We start from the raw sequence: 17,093 nt of genomic DNA on the forward strand, positions 1-17,093 counted from the left end.
ATGTCATTTACCATTTTACCTTATCAATTAATTTGTTGATTTTTTTTTAACAAGAAACCTCTACGTTATCATTGAAATTCTAATTTTCTTTTTCCTTTTTTGCAGTTTTCTTGTGACTATCAAAATGTCAAAATTAGCAAAATAAAAGTGATTACCGCAATCTTATAAAAAACCACTATATTAAATTTTGTTCATGCATTTATTTTTATTATTGATTTTGTCATTTTACACGTTTAAAGTTGATATTAAGTTTATCATTTTATATGTTTCAATTGACATTGGTTTTATTAGATTTATCATTTTATATATTTCAATTGACATTGGTTTTATTAGATGATGTGGGAAAAAAAACAAAGAACTATTTTTTTTAGACAAAATTATTGGTCTTTATGATGGATATGGTGCGGACAACTATCAAAACATGTTTCGTATTTATGGTTTTATTTTCTTGGCTAGTTGAGAATTTACCCATATAAAATGATTTTTTAACTGTTTATTTATTTTATATATTTTTTAAACTAATTTTACTAAAAAAAATTTAACCCTCGCTCTAACCTTTTCTTTCATGATGTTTTTTCATACCCTCAAACACCTCACATCACACTTAAATCACCTCCTAGCTCTAATAGCCACCCTCCATCACCGACATTGCTTCTCTGTCTCTCCGCTCTATTTCACCGAAACATATCCTCCATTATTGGTGATGCATCCATGTCTCTCTGCTCTATTCCCGTTTGGAAATAAGAAGAGATCATGATGGATTTTTATCACAAAGCTAGCACAGACCATGCGAGGGGTGGATTCGATTGACCAAGATTACGCATTTCATCCTTATTCAGGAGAGCATTTATGCAGAGAAGTTAGCATATGTCTATATCCAGGAGGTTGTAGCATGGCATGGGGTTCCCGTCTCGGTGGTTTTAGATCAGAATGTTCGGTTCACTTCTAGGTTTTGGAAGAGGTTCCATGAGGAGTTGGATACTCGGTTGCACTTCAACATAACTTTTCATCTGCAGACTGATGATCAGAGTGAGCGGACTATCCAAACCTTGGAGGATATGCTTCGGACAAGTGTATTGGATTTTGGCGGTAGCTGGGATACATATCTTCCATCGGTTGAACTTTCTTACAACAACAACTACCACACTAGTATTGATAGAACTCCTTTTGATATGCTTTATGGGAGAAAATTTCGGACCCCGATTTGTTGTGGTGAGGTCAATAAACTAGTTATGGGTAGCATGGAGGTGATGCTCCAGATTACCGAGGTGATCCAACAGGTACATGGGAGATTGTAGACCGTGTAGAGTCGACATAAGAGTTACGCTGATAGACTCCAGTCAGATTTAGGATTTTAGGTTAGGGATATGGTACTCTTGAAGGTGTCACCATGGAAATGTGTCATCCGGTTCATGAAGCGGGGTAAGTTGGGCCTCAGATATATCGGTCCTTTCAAGGTTATTGCTTGGGTGGGCAGGGTTACTTATCGTTTGGATACCTGAGGAGCTCAGTCAGATTCACAACACTTTTCACGTCTCTTAGTTGCGGAAGTGTTTGGTTGATGATTTCGTAGTGGTTCCTTTGGAGGATATTTAGGTGGATAAGCGCTTGAATTACATTAAGTGACCGATCACGATCCTCGATAAGAAGACAAAGACCCTATGACGCAAGGAAGTAAGCTTAGTGAGGGTGCGGTGGCAACACCATAAAGGCTCGGAGTGGACATGTGAGCCTTATGAGGAGATGAGAGAGCATTATCCACAGTTGTTTGTGGAGGTGCACTACGAGAATGAAGTCCGATTCAAGTAGGGGAGAATTATAACATTCAATTTCAGCTACTTGTCATTTTAAGCTTAACAATCCAAAAAGTTTGCATTTTAGTCCCTACACATGGTATACGTGGGAGCTACACCATGTGTAACTCTTTTATTTTTTGGACCCGGACTCTGGCTAGTACGCTGGGTGTACGTGGAGGTACGTCAGATATACTCGTGAAAACCTCAAACCATAGTTTTGGGTTTTGACCCTATTTAAACACCTTATGACCCCTTGTAGCCTCTTCATTCTCAACCTCCTTTCACCCCAAAGTTGATATTCGAAACCCTAGCCCCCTTTAGCAAAGTTTGAGACATTTAAGTATTTTTGTGGGTTTTTAGTGCTCTTAGAAGAAGAAGAAGTCAACCAATGAAGCTTGAAGAAGGTCAAGCTCTTAGATCCAAAACTTCCATCATCCTTGCAAGCTTGTGGAGGTATAAAGGTTGTACCTTTATCCTTCTTTTTCTAGATCTAGATTTTGACCATGTTATGTTGTGTTTTGGTCCCAAGATTTGGACTTTTGAGACTAGGGTTGTTCTTAATCATTTTGAGTATCATTTTTGATCATTGTGAGCTTATAAAGTCATAAAGTTGGGAGCTTGGACACTCCATTCATCCATGCATGAGATCTTAGACAATAAAGCATACTTTAGCCTTAGGGTTTAGATTTTTGCCCTATTGATCCATGTAAAGGCATCAAGTTGTTGACGTTATCATTTAAGACACCCCCAAGAGCAAAATTTGTTGTTTAGATGATTGGTCTTAAATCATTAAGTACTTAGAGTTAAGTTTTGGACACCTGATGAGTACATTGGGTGTAGCCTCCTGGAACGTACGACGTAATGGGACGTGACCTTTTCCGCTTTCAGATTAGATCCAATATGTTGGGCATAGGCATTATGTACGCACGACATACTCACCTGAAGCCTATTTGGGTCATTTTGGGCTTTAGGTTAGTTAGGCCTTAGGCCATGGCTTATTAGGCCTAGAGTAGGAGGAGTAAAAGGGTCTTTTACCCTTTGTGATAGGGATTATGATTTGGACCTTCAGTTATGGATTATTACCCTATAGTGATTAGGGTTGGTTTGATTGTGTTTAGTGTGGTAGCAGCAGCATGAGAGCATAACTATAATTGGTATGTACTTGACCCGAGAGTAGCATGGTCCATTTGGGTTGCATGACACCGAAATAATTTGTAGGATGGATTTTTGAGAAGAGGATATTTATGATTTATTAATATATTATAAGTTCTAATATATTAATATGAAATCATATTATTTAATTAGTATTGATCAAGAATCAATTTGAAATTAATTTTGTGATCAAAAGAGACTAATTACATATATGGGGATTGATTGTGTAAATCATTCTGTAACACCCAAGTTTTGAAGGCCAAGAAAGGAAAGAAAACCCTAATTTTTAGGGGTGACTCGGCGGGTCCAAGGAGGAACTCGGCGAGTCCGAGCAGGATCCGGGTCAAGGAGTAAGTGACCGACTCGGCGAGTCAGCCAAGGAGACTCGGCGAGTCTGGTCTGTACGAGGAAAACCCTAATTCCGGGAGTTGTATCCTATATAAAGGGTGTTATGTCCCTCCCTCAGCCTCCATATCATCCTAGAGAACCTGTAAACCCTAGATTTCATGTGAGCTTCCATCATTTGAGAGAAATAGCTTTGGAGGAAGGAAATTTTGGAAAGGAACTTGAAGATCAAGAAGGTTGCTTCAAAGGAGAGGTGTACATCTGAGATCTACTTCAGTTTGTGTTCATCTTGGAGGTATTAAGCTGCCATTTTCCCTTCTTTGCATCTAGATCTATTTTTGTTATGAGATTTGGGGGTTTTATGGTTGATTGAGACCCAATTCGAGTTAGGGGCTTAGATATGTTGTTGCCACTTCAGATCTAGTGTTGGGATGGTCCAATATGTCATAAAGCATCAGGAGATGAGTAGTTGGTAAAGCCCTTTTGTCCTTAAACCAAACCCTAGTATGTTTTGAGCCTAGATCTCTTTAGTTATACGTAAAGTTTGCAACTTTACGTGGGGATTGAGCTTTGGAAGTATGGATCTATGGTTTGGAGTCCCTGCATGACTCAAAAGTCCTCTGCATGTTTGGAGATCTGAATGGACTTGGAGAGTCCTTTGAGTGGACTCGGCGAGTAGCATGAAGATTTGGAGAAACTCGACGAGTGGGAGGAACAGCTCGTCGAGTCAAATGATGTTGGGCAGGAACTCGGCGAGTTGGATGAACAACTCGGCGAGTCTGTTGAAGGTTGTCCTGGACTCGGCGAGTCTGTTCTTGGACTCGACGAGTTAGGTCGAATGGAGACTCGGAGAGTTGGTTAGGTCAGGACTCGGTAATCGGTAGACTCCGCGAGTCATGGACTGACTCGGCGAGTCGAGTCGCAAAGAGAAGGACTCTGGACATATGAACTCGGCGAGTCAATAGGGTGACTCGACGAGTAGGGTTGACCTGGAAGGTTGACTTTGACCAGGACTTTGACTTTGACCAGAGTTGAATTGGTTGTCTTTCGGGGGTCAGTTAGACTCAGTGTTGTTTTGACATTGGCAGCTCGGGGAGCGAGTGAAGCAGGAGTTCAGAGAGTTGCCGGGCAGTAGCTAGTGGGTTCATCAGCTAATTCAGCCAGTGCAGGTGAGTTTCCCTTTGTATGAATGGGTCTACAGCCACAATGCCGGCCCATGTAGTTATGAGTAGAAGACCCGGGGGTTAGACCTAGGCACAGTATGCTAGTATGATATACGGGATGAGGTCCAATGATAGAGGGAGGGTGCCCAAGGAATGGTTTATGTGATAGTTTATACTTGTTGTCTGTGTGATACCTGTATGTGCCTGGTAGGGAGGTGAGTGTGGGCGAGGTCCCGTATCTCACCAATAGCAGAATGTGGATGGTGTTCCACATCTCAGTAGCAGCAGATTAGGGGCGAGGCCCAAGTTAGGGAAGGAGTGAGGGTGGGCTGGGCCCGTACCTCACTATCAGCAGGAGTATGGACGGGGTTCCATGACTCTTCAGTAGCAGGACAAGGGCGGGGCCCAGAGATAGGCGAGGCCTTAGGACAAGATCCGTTAGTATGTGTTTAGATTATGTGATGTGATGTGATATGTTTACGTGCTATTATATGTTAGTGGGCGAGGCCCTGTGACAGGTGAGGCCTAAGTGAAACAGATCTGTATCCGAGCGGGGCTCGAAGCCAGGCGGGGCCTGGAGTGGCGGGGCCGTTGTAGCGGGCGAGGCCCGAGGTAGGGGGCGAGGCCCAGGATAACGGGCGTGGCCCAGTATGTGCAGTATGTGGTTAAGCATGGTATGTGTTAGGGTGGGGAACTCACTAAGCTTCGTGCTTACGGTTTTCAGTTTTGGTTTCAGGTACTTCCGGTAGCGGAGGGAAGAGCTCGGGGTGATCGCATGGCACACACCATAGTTTAAACAGCCTGGGAATGTTTACTCTGATAACGAACATGTATTTTGGAAACTAATACTCTGTTTATGTTTTGAAATGATGAATTTGCTTAAAGTAATGTTTTATTAAAAGAAATTTTTAGTCTTGAATTTTGGGAAGTTACACATTCATTCTTATAAAGTGGGCTTATGATCCATAGTTCCTTATGTTGGGCTAAACCCATGTGGTGACCCATGGATACTCCATGGAGTTTAAAACCCATGGAGCATAAGGAATGTGAAAAGTCATGCACATTAGGGTTTGCATGGTGTAACCCTAGTTATGTCACACTATATAAGAAGCTGTCACACCCTAAAACCAAGAACGACGGAAACGTTCTGCGGCGGAGGACGTCATGTACAGTATCACAACAATGAAAAGTAGTAAACAAGCAACAACATCATCCATTGCATTAATAATATAATTATTATACAAGTGTGTTCTGTCAAATTTTGATAAACACTAAAGCATAAATCAAAATGAAAGATGAGTCTTCAACGAGCTTCATCTTCCCTAATCCTTGCATCGGTACCTGTCTAAGATGACCCGAGGATACAAGTAATTTTGAAAGAGAGTATCAGCTTTGAAGCTGGTGAGATCATAAGTATTTTAGTGTCTTAATTTGTATGTAAGAATTTGTAAGTTTATGAACTGTAAGTATGGAAAATGTAAATGAACTGTAAGTATGGAAAATGTAAATGAACTATAAGTATAAAAATGTTTGTAAAACAACTGTAAGCGTTTGAAAAACTCTAGAATTCCCTATGATTCCTACTATTATATAAGGGTGTCTTCTACCAATACCTAAATGTTCTCAATGTAGTCTTCTACCAAGACCTAACTGTTCTATATGTTCGTTTCTTGTAAACGTGTGTAATTTTCCCAAGTGTAACTATCATTATCAAAATATAGTTTTTATATTAAATGTTTAAGTGAAAAGATCACTAAATATATGCAAGGGAAAATAAATGTAGTACTGTAGTGTTGTATTATAGGAACTACTGCTGTACTAACTACCTTAAACTGGATTTATATTAAGGCATAATGTGATTAATTGCACCATACTATTGACTGGTAACAACGACATACGAATGGTCGTAAAAACGGAATGACGTTTGGCACCAGCAGACCTGCAGGTCCGGCTGTAGCTAGCAACAAGGTGTAGGATAGTCAATCCAGTATAGATCTATACGCAAACTCATGCTCTCCCTTCAAGAGACTCTGGTTACAACTCGGGCCATGACATTTAAGGCATGCTCCGATACATATCACAATAATTAACGTATTCATATATATGTAATGTAATGAACTGTTCTAGCTGTAATGTACGTGCTCTCTACCTAGCAAGTATAGTAATGTACTCGTTCTAGTATCGTTGTATATGTTCTTCCTAGTATAGTTGTATATGTTCTTCTCTAGTATAGTTGTATATGTTCTTCCCTAGTATAGTTGTATATGTTCTCATAGTAGTAAGTATTGACTCATGAATGAACCGACTCATAGTATGATATTGTGTTCTAGTAATAGTCCTAGTATCTTCCTAAACTACCCATATGGTAGTTTACTAGTAATCTAACTGGTACGTATGGACATGGATGTATACCCTTGCTACCCAAGGGCATGGGATGAACTGGAAGGACCTTTTATGACTATATATGTACACATGATATATAACTAATATTTAAACGACCTTTGGACGAGTACCCGATATCCCACCAGACCACATCTCAAGCGCGAAAAGGAAATAGGGTGGATAGCCTTCCTAAGTCTTTTAAACATTTCTTATATAACTATACATATAGAGGCATGAAATTTATAATATAAAAGAAGAAAATAAGATTTTTAAAACCTTTGAACATAAATATTTTCTAAGAAAAGATTGACTTGATGTCGATCTATAAAATGGTTTCGAAGGCATGGGTTTGATAAAACAGTTTAGTATAAAGAACATTTGTTTGAAACACAATTGTAAATAAGTTTGAAATGTAATATACATAATAAAATGTATAGTGTAATAAGGAGTTTTTAAACACATAAAGTGTTTATGAAAAACATTTGAAGGAAACTGTTTGGTAAAACGGCTAATGAGTAGCCAATCATTTGAATGCTGCTTATTAATCACATGTGATTGATATAATAATTAGCATAATTCTACTTGTATCCCCCCCCCCATAAAACATTTAAAAACAGTTTAAAACATTGATTAAGGGGTATGAACTCACCTGCAGTAAGTGACTGGAATTGAACGGACTGTTATCGAAAGGAAGGATCAGGCAAGTGCTTGGTGTCAAGTGAAGACTTTAGACACACACAATGATCCTAATTACATATGAAGACATATGTATATAAATAATTAGTGATTAAAACACTAATTATACAAGTATAAACATTTTAACGCGAGGAAAACACTTTTGGTCAAGTGCTAGGAGACTAATGGGTTGTAACAAAGGAGTGCAATGCCCTTAATGGGAGTTTATGGTCAAATGACCATATGCTTTGGAGTTTACGGCCCAGGGGAGTAAACTCCTGGCTGTAAACTCTCAACTAGGTCTCTAATTGAAGCTTAGAATTAATACAACTCAAGTGGTGAAGGGCTTCTAGTCTTAAACAAGTGTTTGGGCCTCTTTTTAACTCTATTTAGGAGTTCACGACCTTGGGACCATATTCCCTTGGAGTTTACGGCCGTAAACTCCCTTGGGAGGGTGTTTATGGTGTTTTCAAGCCTCATGCACAAGTGGTATAAGTTCTAGGCTTTTATTCCAAACATATGAAGACTCTTGACACACTTTGGTGCCCCTTTAATGAGTTTATGGCCCATGAACCATGTCATGGCCGTAAACTCACTTTGTAAGGTGATTTCTGTGTGTTTAAGGCCCTTGATTTAATGGGAACAAGTCTAGGTAAAAGTCTAAGGCCTTAGGTGCCTTAAAAGCACCATTTTGAGCATGTTTTTTGGAGTTTACGGCCTAAGATACTCTTGGGCTGTGAACTCCTAAACGTGGGTGGTTCTTGCTTGATTTCATGTCCCTAATACACCCCTATACAAGTCCAAGACAGTAGTATATCACGGGGGACAATCTAGGCTTGGTTTCGGGAGTTTACCGCCCAAGAACACCTTGGGGAGTAAACTCCTAAATCGAATGATTTAGCTATGTAATCTATGTTATGAACACCTTTAAAGATTTCTAACACTACTAGAAAGAGTTACTCACAATTTGGGATAAAAACCCGAAGATCCGTGAGAGAGAATTTTGGCTTTTCTCTAATTGGAAATGTAACTAATGAACTATTTGGTTCAGTTTTCTTTATATAGTCCTGGGATTTTTGGCAGAAAATATTTCTATTCTCAGAATGAACTCTAATATCCTAGAGTATTGGAATAACAGTGTTGCACAAAACCCTAGTGCATCCACTCTCCTAACATCTCCTTAAGGGTAAATCCTAAAAACTGCCAAACTTATACTCGAAGTCTGAATTTTCACTGAAACTGTTCTACTTCTATTGGCTTGATATGGTTTGTACAGAATGGAAATTTCGGGTTGTCACAGAAGCCTTATAGCTACCAAAATCGACACTTAAGTGAAAGACAAGAGGGCTAGCCGATTTTGTGAGTGCAAGTAATCTCTTCTCAAGTTCCTCTATTGTTGGTGGTGTTGTGTGAAGCATTTGAGGCATCACACTTGGGGTGCTAGGCTCTTAAAGGCTTCAGGTTTCAAGCTACAAGAAAATATATGTCATTCAACTAGATTTTTGTATTGTATATACTCCATAATATGCTAGTTAGGATGATACCTTGGAAAATTAAAAGTTTGCATGTATAATAGAGAACACATAGATCCAAGGTATCTAGGGTTGCATGTACACCATAAGAGTGTTAGAATTCTCAAAACCCTTTAGACCCAACTCATCGAGTGCACCTACGAACTTATCGAGTTCCTTCGGTAATTTGAGAATCTAGAAAACCCCAACCAACTTGTTGAGTTGACTAGACAACTCGTCGAGTTTTCCCATCTTAACATATTCAATCCTTTTTCATTAAGTGTAACGCTTTAGAATGTAGATTTGGAACCCAAGTGCTGAAAAACCACGTAAAGTTGCTAACTTTACGTCTATGCATGACACAAAGAGGCTAAAACACTCAAAGAAGGCTTATTAAGGGACTTAGTACATGAAGAAAGCCTAGATCTAGATAAATATTGAAACTTTAAGCCCAATAAGGCCACAAGACATCCAGATCTGAAGTTATGACTTCATGACATGCTCAAACCAAGAACAGAACCAAAAATGAGCCAATATGACAATAAACTTTCAAGGAATGAGATCTAAGCTATAGATAAGCAAGGTGTCGATTTATACATCCAAATGTCTGCAACAAGAGAGAAGATTCTGGATCTATAGCATCCTTTCCACATAAACCACTTCAACCTTCAAGCTTCTTCAAAAGAACACCAAGAAAACACTCTTCAAGCTCTCTCACACACAAATATGGAAGAGATTGCACGAGTTAGAGTTTTCTGGACAGGGGAGACGAGTAAGGAGACCACCTAAAGGGTTTAAGGCCTTTAAATAGGGTGCAACACCCTAAAAATTATGGTTTCTTAATCAGCCATCAACTCGTCGAGTTTTCCTCACCAACCCGTCGAGTTGGTCCAAAGAAGATCCGCGACACAAAGACTTTCAACACGTTGAGTTGAGGCCATCAACTTGACGAGTTCCAAGGGAAAAATTTGCCTTTTTAATAAAATTCTCATCCTTGGGAATCGAGATATTACATCACCAAGCGTTGGGCTTACAGATTTGGATTGTGTTTCAGGTACCTCAGAGGATCGCGGAAAGGCAAAGTCGTGATCGTGCACCTCCTCATGTTATGTTTTGTGATTTTCGGAAAAACTCTAATGATAAACATGTTTTGAAAACTATTATGTAGAGAATTATGATTTTTGATTGGTTTGTAAAAGTTTAAATTTTTATGACATTTTATAAATGTTACATAGCGAGGCTACTAGAACTTGGGTCTCTCTCTTAGGCAGAGCATCAAGTAAATGTATCTTTATCGGTTAACCCATTTCTAAACATTATGTCAATGAACAATAACTTTTATAAAATGACTGAAGTGGTTCGTGTTTTGAGAAAAAGTTTTTGAAATAGCGCGCACGTGCATACGCGCACACACACACACACACACACACATATATATATATATATATATATATATATATATATATATATATATATATATATATATGTGTGGAAATAATTCTCATGACAAAGATATTCTACATAACTCATTGTTCATAAGGTCATGTCAAAGAATATTAAATTTTTTAAAATGACATAAATGGTCCCTCTTTTGTGAAGAATTTCAAAAGTAATCCTTATATAAAAAAATTACGAAAACAATCCTTAAGACAAAATGGTCTCTCACTAGATTTTTCGTTTAAAATTAGCAATGATGGACCTTGTTTTGAGAAAATACTTTAGAAATAGTCGGTGTAAAAATCTAAAAATGATCCCCGTCTAAGACAAAAATTAAAGAAATGCCTTTGTAATGGTCTTCATGTAAGATTTATAGAATTGGTCCTTGTATGTAAGAGAAAATTATACAAATGGTCCGTATATAAAAAAGTTACATAAATACTCCCTCTTGAGCAATACTTGGACTTAAAACATTCGTTTTTGTCACATTTCATACTTTTAATCTACAAATACCTTTTTATATGTATTCTAAAACGATAACATATGTTCAATTGCTTAAATCAGATATGATTATGTCTTCTGAGTCAATCATGAATCTCACTTCTATCGAACTTGAAATGTAGTGCCGATGGAATATATTAGTTAACTAGTGGGTTTGCTCACGCCTTTCGTTGATTTATTAATCTTATATTTTTCATATAATTTTATAACGTTCTCTTCCACATGAACATTCAGTATTTTGTTATTAGACAATTATCATTTATTTAGTTTTGTATAACACAAGGATAATTTCTGTAATTTTTCTTTTGGCATGAATTATTTATGTAATTTTATGAAAAGCAGGGTACACTTCTATAATTTTTTGAAACACAATGACAGTTTATGTAAATTTGCTAATAGATAGGGACCATATATATATATATATATATATATATATATATATATATATATATATATATATATATATATATATATATATATATATATATATATAATTTTATGTAACATAACCATTTATTAAAATTTTCATTATAGAAGGACCATTTATATATATATTTTAAATATAGGGACCATTCCTGTAATAATTCTGCATAGAACCTATTCTGTAACTTTCTATTAAAACGTGGACTATTTTATAAGTTAGAAGGACCATTTTTGTAGATTTTTTTTTGATAGAGATTTTTGTAAATATCCCTAACAAATATAAGAAATTATAGAATGTTAAATATCTCCACAAATAGGCCCAAAATATATAATTTTCATTGGAAAAAGCACATAAATATGCATCTAACAATTTTCTTTTCATTTATAAATATGCATCTAAACCTATGAAATTGATTTACTATAATGAGGTTACTCGATTTCAGCTACTTCGATTTTGCTTCAATGAGTCCAGCTACGGATCCAACCAGAGCCACCACCGACACCACCATCAAAACGCCACTGAATATTTCAAGAACCACCCACTTTCTGCTCCAAGATTCCACCCTTCGTTGCACTATATACATCTCCACCGGAAAATATATGGCCAATGGCCACAGGTTCAATGCTCCTAACACACCCAAAATCTCATTGAAGTATGGAAACACCAACGCAATTCCGGTGGTTGATGCCACGTAGGCTGTTCTGAAACATAGCCTGAACAGATTTAATCGAAAAGCCGGCAATAATGGCAGCTTCAGTTCATAAAATTTCGTCAGAAATCCACTGTTGGGGAACTTTCCGGTGAACCATCTCTCGGAAAACGCAAATACTGGCTGGCTGAATAGCTTTTGTTTCAATAAAAACAAAAAGTTGTTTACTTGTGTTAGTCAACGAGTACTCTTATTTAACTTTACAAAAAGAAACAATTTGACTTTTAAGGTCACTAAGAAAATGAAGATTTACTTGATATCCTCCGATCAGATGTATTATAATGCATGCATTTGCAAAGTCGACAAGCCAATAAGGCTCGTAAAATCCAAATCCTGTCAAAAGATTTCCAGGTGTATCGTTCCCAAAGGCTGCATATCCAAAGCATCCACATCCAAGGTAGAAAAAAGTCGTCAACAGAATCGCAATCGCCGATGCCCTTTTTGCAACCTGGTTCTCCGCTGGTGGTGACTTCACAGTATCCTTCAAGTTTCAACTTATTTCATCAAACACCATGTAACATGTATATATATATCTTATGATTAATTATCATCTCTCATAGCGAAAATTCTAACCTGAATTTCTAAAAGGATAATAGCATATGGATACGCGAATGCTATGTCCCCAAGTGCTTGAAAAGTTATCCATAATTTGTGAGCTACACTAGCAGCCGGAGCTCCGGTGATGCTCCCGGCGATCTTACCATTTTCTGTTTTCATGTCATGAAATAAATCAAAACTGTGATTGAAATATGAATTATGAAGGCGTTTGTTGTTAATTAATCACTTAATGTCTTAATCTAATCATATCATACCAATAACTTGAGCACAACCAAGCCCGAAACCAATAGAAGCGTAGCAAAACGACATCGCCGCTGCAACAACAGACACCCACACCATGCTATGGAAATCCGGTATCTGTGACATTACAACCTCCACCACTCCGAACAACAACATGTAAATGTTGCCTCTGTAGTCGCAATCAGCATCGTGTCCTTGTGTATGATAGCAACCCGATTTACGAATCGCCCTTGTAGGAAGAAAGAAAAGTCGCCGACGACGTTAATTAATCACACGAATTGTCATGAACGAACATGAAACGTAATTAGGAGAGTTTTTACTTTTTACCTCATACACGTCGCTGTTGTCACCACATAAGCAATCCCAGTTCCATAAAAGCTCACATACTGAAGCAAACCGCATATCCATGCTTGTTTTTCACCGAGGATAACTCTGACAGCATCTGTAAAAGACCGGTTTCTAGCTCCGGTGATCGGATCAGGTGACCGGTAGCAATCTGACATAAGAGTGGCAGAGACGTACGTCACAAACGCAAAGCAGAACAACGCAACCGGACCTCCGATCCAACCAAGCTGCGCCGTGCTCCAAGCCAGCGACAATACACCGGAGCCAATCACCGCTGTTATGATATGTGCAATCGTGCTCCATAACGTGCCTGGTTTCGATTAGATTCATAGTTTCAGACACCCTTTTCAATAATCCAAAAAACTCACAAAAAATGTGTTTTTTACTCTGTTTTTTACCAGTTCTTATTGTGTTGTCGTCGTCTTTGTCGTTGGTGGAATCCAGAGGTTGGAGTTCAAGTTCTACCGCCATATTGGAGAGTCAGATTCTGTTCAACGGATCTGAAGTAATTATAAGGTTTTGTTTTGTTTGAATAAGGAGTCGTAAGTCGTTGGCTCTTTGCTGTTGTCTAGCAAATGTGTCAAGATTCTTGGTCCCTTTTCGTTGTCATTAGCGACAATTTTCTTAAAACATGTTTGGAATTTCGTGCAGAAACTAATAATTATTGTTAGATGTTTTCTAGTGAGATAAAAGAGACAGAATGAAGCACATGGCAAAGCTATATAGGCACTGAACCAAGGATTCTAAATTGCAAAATCTGGAAGCGTATGATGGGATATGCTCGCCTAAAAATGGTCCATTTGGTGCACTATCAGGTCTTGTTGACTCATGCGACTCCAATAAAATATAAAAGTACAAAGGATAGCGGTTTAGATATATATGCCCAACTTTTTCTTTATTTGTATATATTTTTTTGATTTTGAGTTTCAAAATTATTCATTGAACAAAATTTTATCAACATTAAAAAATAAATACACGGCTAAAATCTTTTGATATCATAATCATGTCCGTTTGTAGTAGTTGTGATGGTGGATCATAAAAGTTTAATTCCTACACAACTTATATAAATATTTGTGTTATTTTACTTAAAATGAATTCGTATTAGTCATACAGGTCAACCTCCATAATTTTGTTTAGTTATACAGATTTGTAAGTTAGATTCAGGTTCGTGAGTCATAATCGGATTCATGGTCACTATAAAAAAGTTTAAATATTGTATATTTACTTCTTAGTCTTTACTAATGCATTTATTTAATAAGTATATATATATATATATTACTATATTATTATACAAACCTTATTATTTCTAAAAATAAATTTAAGACGTTCAAGTGTTTAAACACAATGTACAATATCTAATGCATTATACAATATATACAATAACTTTATGCATTATAGAATAGATAATTTCCTATACGGTCAACAGTTGAATTAGTCAAGATAAGAATGGATTTGTTCACCCAACAATAATTTCTTTTGGGCAAATATCACGGCTTTTGACCTGGCACGCCAAAGAAATCGGTTAAACATACACTTTATATAACATCATCACCCAATTCACACACTCACCACCCACATCCAATTCCGGCACGCCACCACCATCACCGGTTACCACCAGCATCCTCTCCCACTCCCTTTAATACTACCATAATATATAGAGGCTTGTCGCTACTGTCCACAAACCATAGCCAACACAACAAATAATTCTGTCTCTCACTCTCGAAATCTTCTATCTTCTATTTCTCTACCATGATTTCTCAATTACCTTTTTTGATTCAGACATTTGTGTGTTTATGCAGGTGTGTAGCTTGAAGAATTGGTACTCCGATTTTTGCTAACTTTCCATCTCTTTTCTCTCTGTAAAACTGTCCTCCAGTTGTTGCTTATCTATTCTATTTTTTGGCAGCCTAATCTCACATATTTCAATAAATCTTTCATTTGTTGTTAAAGAGGAAACTTGCTCGGAAAATTAGAGGCTCCTGCTACCAAACGAAGTCACTAATGTACTAGGGTTTTCACTAAACGAGGGTCGCTAAAAGAGGTCAACATGAGAAATTATGTTCTCAAAGGTAATATGCAGATTTTGCTAGAAAATATGTCAATTATTCATCTTTCTCTTTATGATAGCTAGATGTGGCCGGAAAATACGTCAATCTTTCATCACCATGTTGATTATTTTGTAGATTTCTAAGGTATATTTTGTCTTCTTCTCTGTAATCACAAAAACCACTTTATTTCTAAATTCTTTATGCTAGTTTTTGAAATGCTCTTTGTTCTGAAGGTTGGTACACGAGTGGTTATGGAGTTGTGGTGGGTTGCTTTAACCATCAGTAAAGACTGTAAGAGAAAATATAATTCAACATAGAGACTAAACTTCAGAAGCTAGAACAAATTTGTAAGGGGCAAAATTATTTTCAAATGTTTACTGCAAAAAGTAGATTTTTTAATTGTTGTTTTGTTTGTTGTTAGATGCAGTTTTTAGCATAACATTACATTATCTCTAAGCAAATGCATGTGTGTTAGGAAAATAGATGTGTGATTTTTACTTTTTCACTAAAACTCATGTGATTTAAGTAGTTATTTTTACTTTTTTTTTACTATCTGACTTATAGACTATCTTATCTTTTCCTTGCATATCTAAACTGTATTTAGAATGTTTAACACACATGTCCGACTTTTATACCACTCCATCCTCCTACTTTGCTCTTTTATATGTTTTTTGTTGGTTTATTTCATCCTTTTAATATTTTTTTGCACCACACTCTATTTTTTAAACTTTAACAATTTTTTTGTGTGTTTAATTTTTTTTTTCACAGATTATTTGGATGTTGGTTTTAGATTAATGCTAAAGATAGTTGTGATATGAGTTTTGGACATTAACATGTATTGCCTCAATAGCTCAAGTACATCAAGCCACATATGGACCATTCATGACATTAATAGGTATATTCAGTATTTGTTGTACTATCTCCATCCCAAATTGATAGTCCACTTTTGAATTTTGAAGTCTTTTTTCTTCAATTTTGACCTTAAATATTTTTATTTTTGATAGATAATATTTGATGCAAAATATATGAATGGATTGTATTTTAAATGTTTTTTCATTATTATAAGTTTTATCAAGTAATATATAATACAAATAAAAATATTTAAGGTCAAAGTTAAAGAAAAAAGACTTAAAAAGTCAAAAGTAGACTATCAATTTGGGACGGAGGGAGTATTATTTTTCTATAATTAACTAATTAGTCAAGACCATTCATGATATTTGTGACAGTTTACCATGGAAAATGGATTATGGACATTTGGGTCGGTATACTATATTATTATTTAGGATATTTAGTACAATTTGATCAAAAGCATCTATAACCTTACCATTTTTCTTTCATTATTGTTTCTATTTTCCTTTTACTCTGGATAATAAAGTTATGGTTAGAAGCTGACACTCTCTCAAGTATCAAAGCTTCACCATCCAAATGTTGTGGTGAAAGATGCTTCATGGAGGACATAAATAGTATATCTTGAATAACAACCTACTTTGTTTCATTCTCAAACTTGGGTGTCATGTTAGGGTCCCTAATCTTTCTTCTTGATTGATCTGAGTTTCTATTATTGGGGATGAAGCCAAGATTGTTTAAAGAGATAGCAACGATAAGTGACGACCACAAGAAAGTCATCACTCATCTTTTTGTCACAGGTTGCAATTTCCATTAATTTCTATTTTGCAGACATCGAAGGGAGAGCAGACCATGATGGTTATTGGTTCAACATTATTATTTTGCTCGATGTTTTTTGGTTTTAAAACTTGAATTAATCATGTCACTTAGTATTTCTATTAGTTAATTAAATTTATTTGTA

The 17,093-nt window shown here is 36.7% G+C and overlaps 1 protein-coding gene across 1 annotated transcript; it reads right to left on the reverse strand.

Annotated features, from left to right (window-relative positions):
* Nucleotides 1-11,699: 11,699 nt before the first annotated feature.
* Nucleotides 11,700-13,852, reverse strand: LOC111888130 (probable amino acid permease 7). The gene is made up of 6 exons (XM_023884260.3): nt 13,637-13,852; nt 13,221-13,548; nt 12,908-13,122; nt 12,669-12,802; nt 12,349-12,576; nt 11,700-12,230 (listed from the first exon to the last, which is right to left on the reverse strand). Exons 1-6 carry the CDS (start codon nt 13,707-13,709, stop codon nt 11,829-11,831), a joined length of 1,380 nt encoding a protein of 459 aa, XP_023740028.1. The 5' UTR covers nt 13,710-13,852; the 3' UTR covers nt 11,700-11,828.
* Between the last annotated feature and the right edge of the window lie 3,241 nt (nt 13,853-17,093).

This window comes from Lactuca sativa, chromosome 9 (assembly GCF_002870075.4).
Source record: "Lactuca sativa cultivar Salinas chromosome 9, Lsat_Salinas_v11, whole genome shotgun sequence".
NCBI lineage: Eukaryota > Viridiplantae > Streptophyta > Magnoliopsida > Asterales > Asteraceae > Lactuca > Lactuca sativa.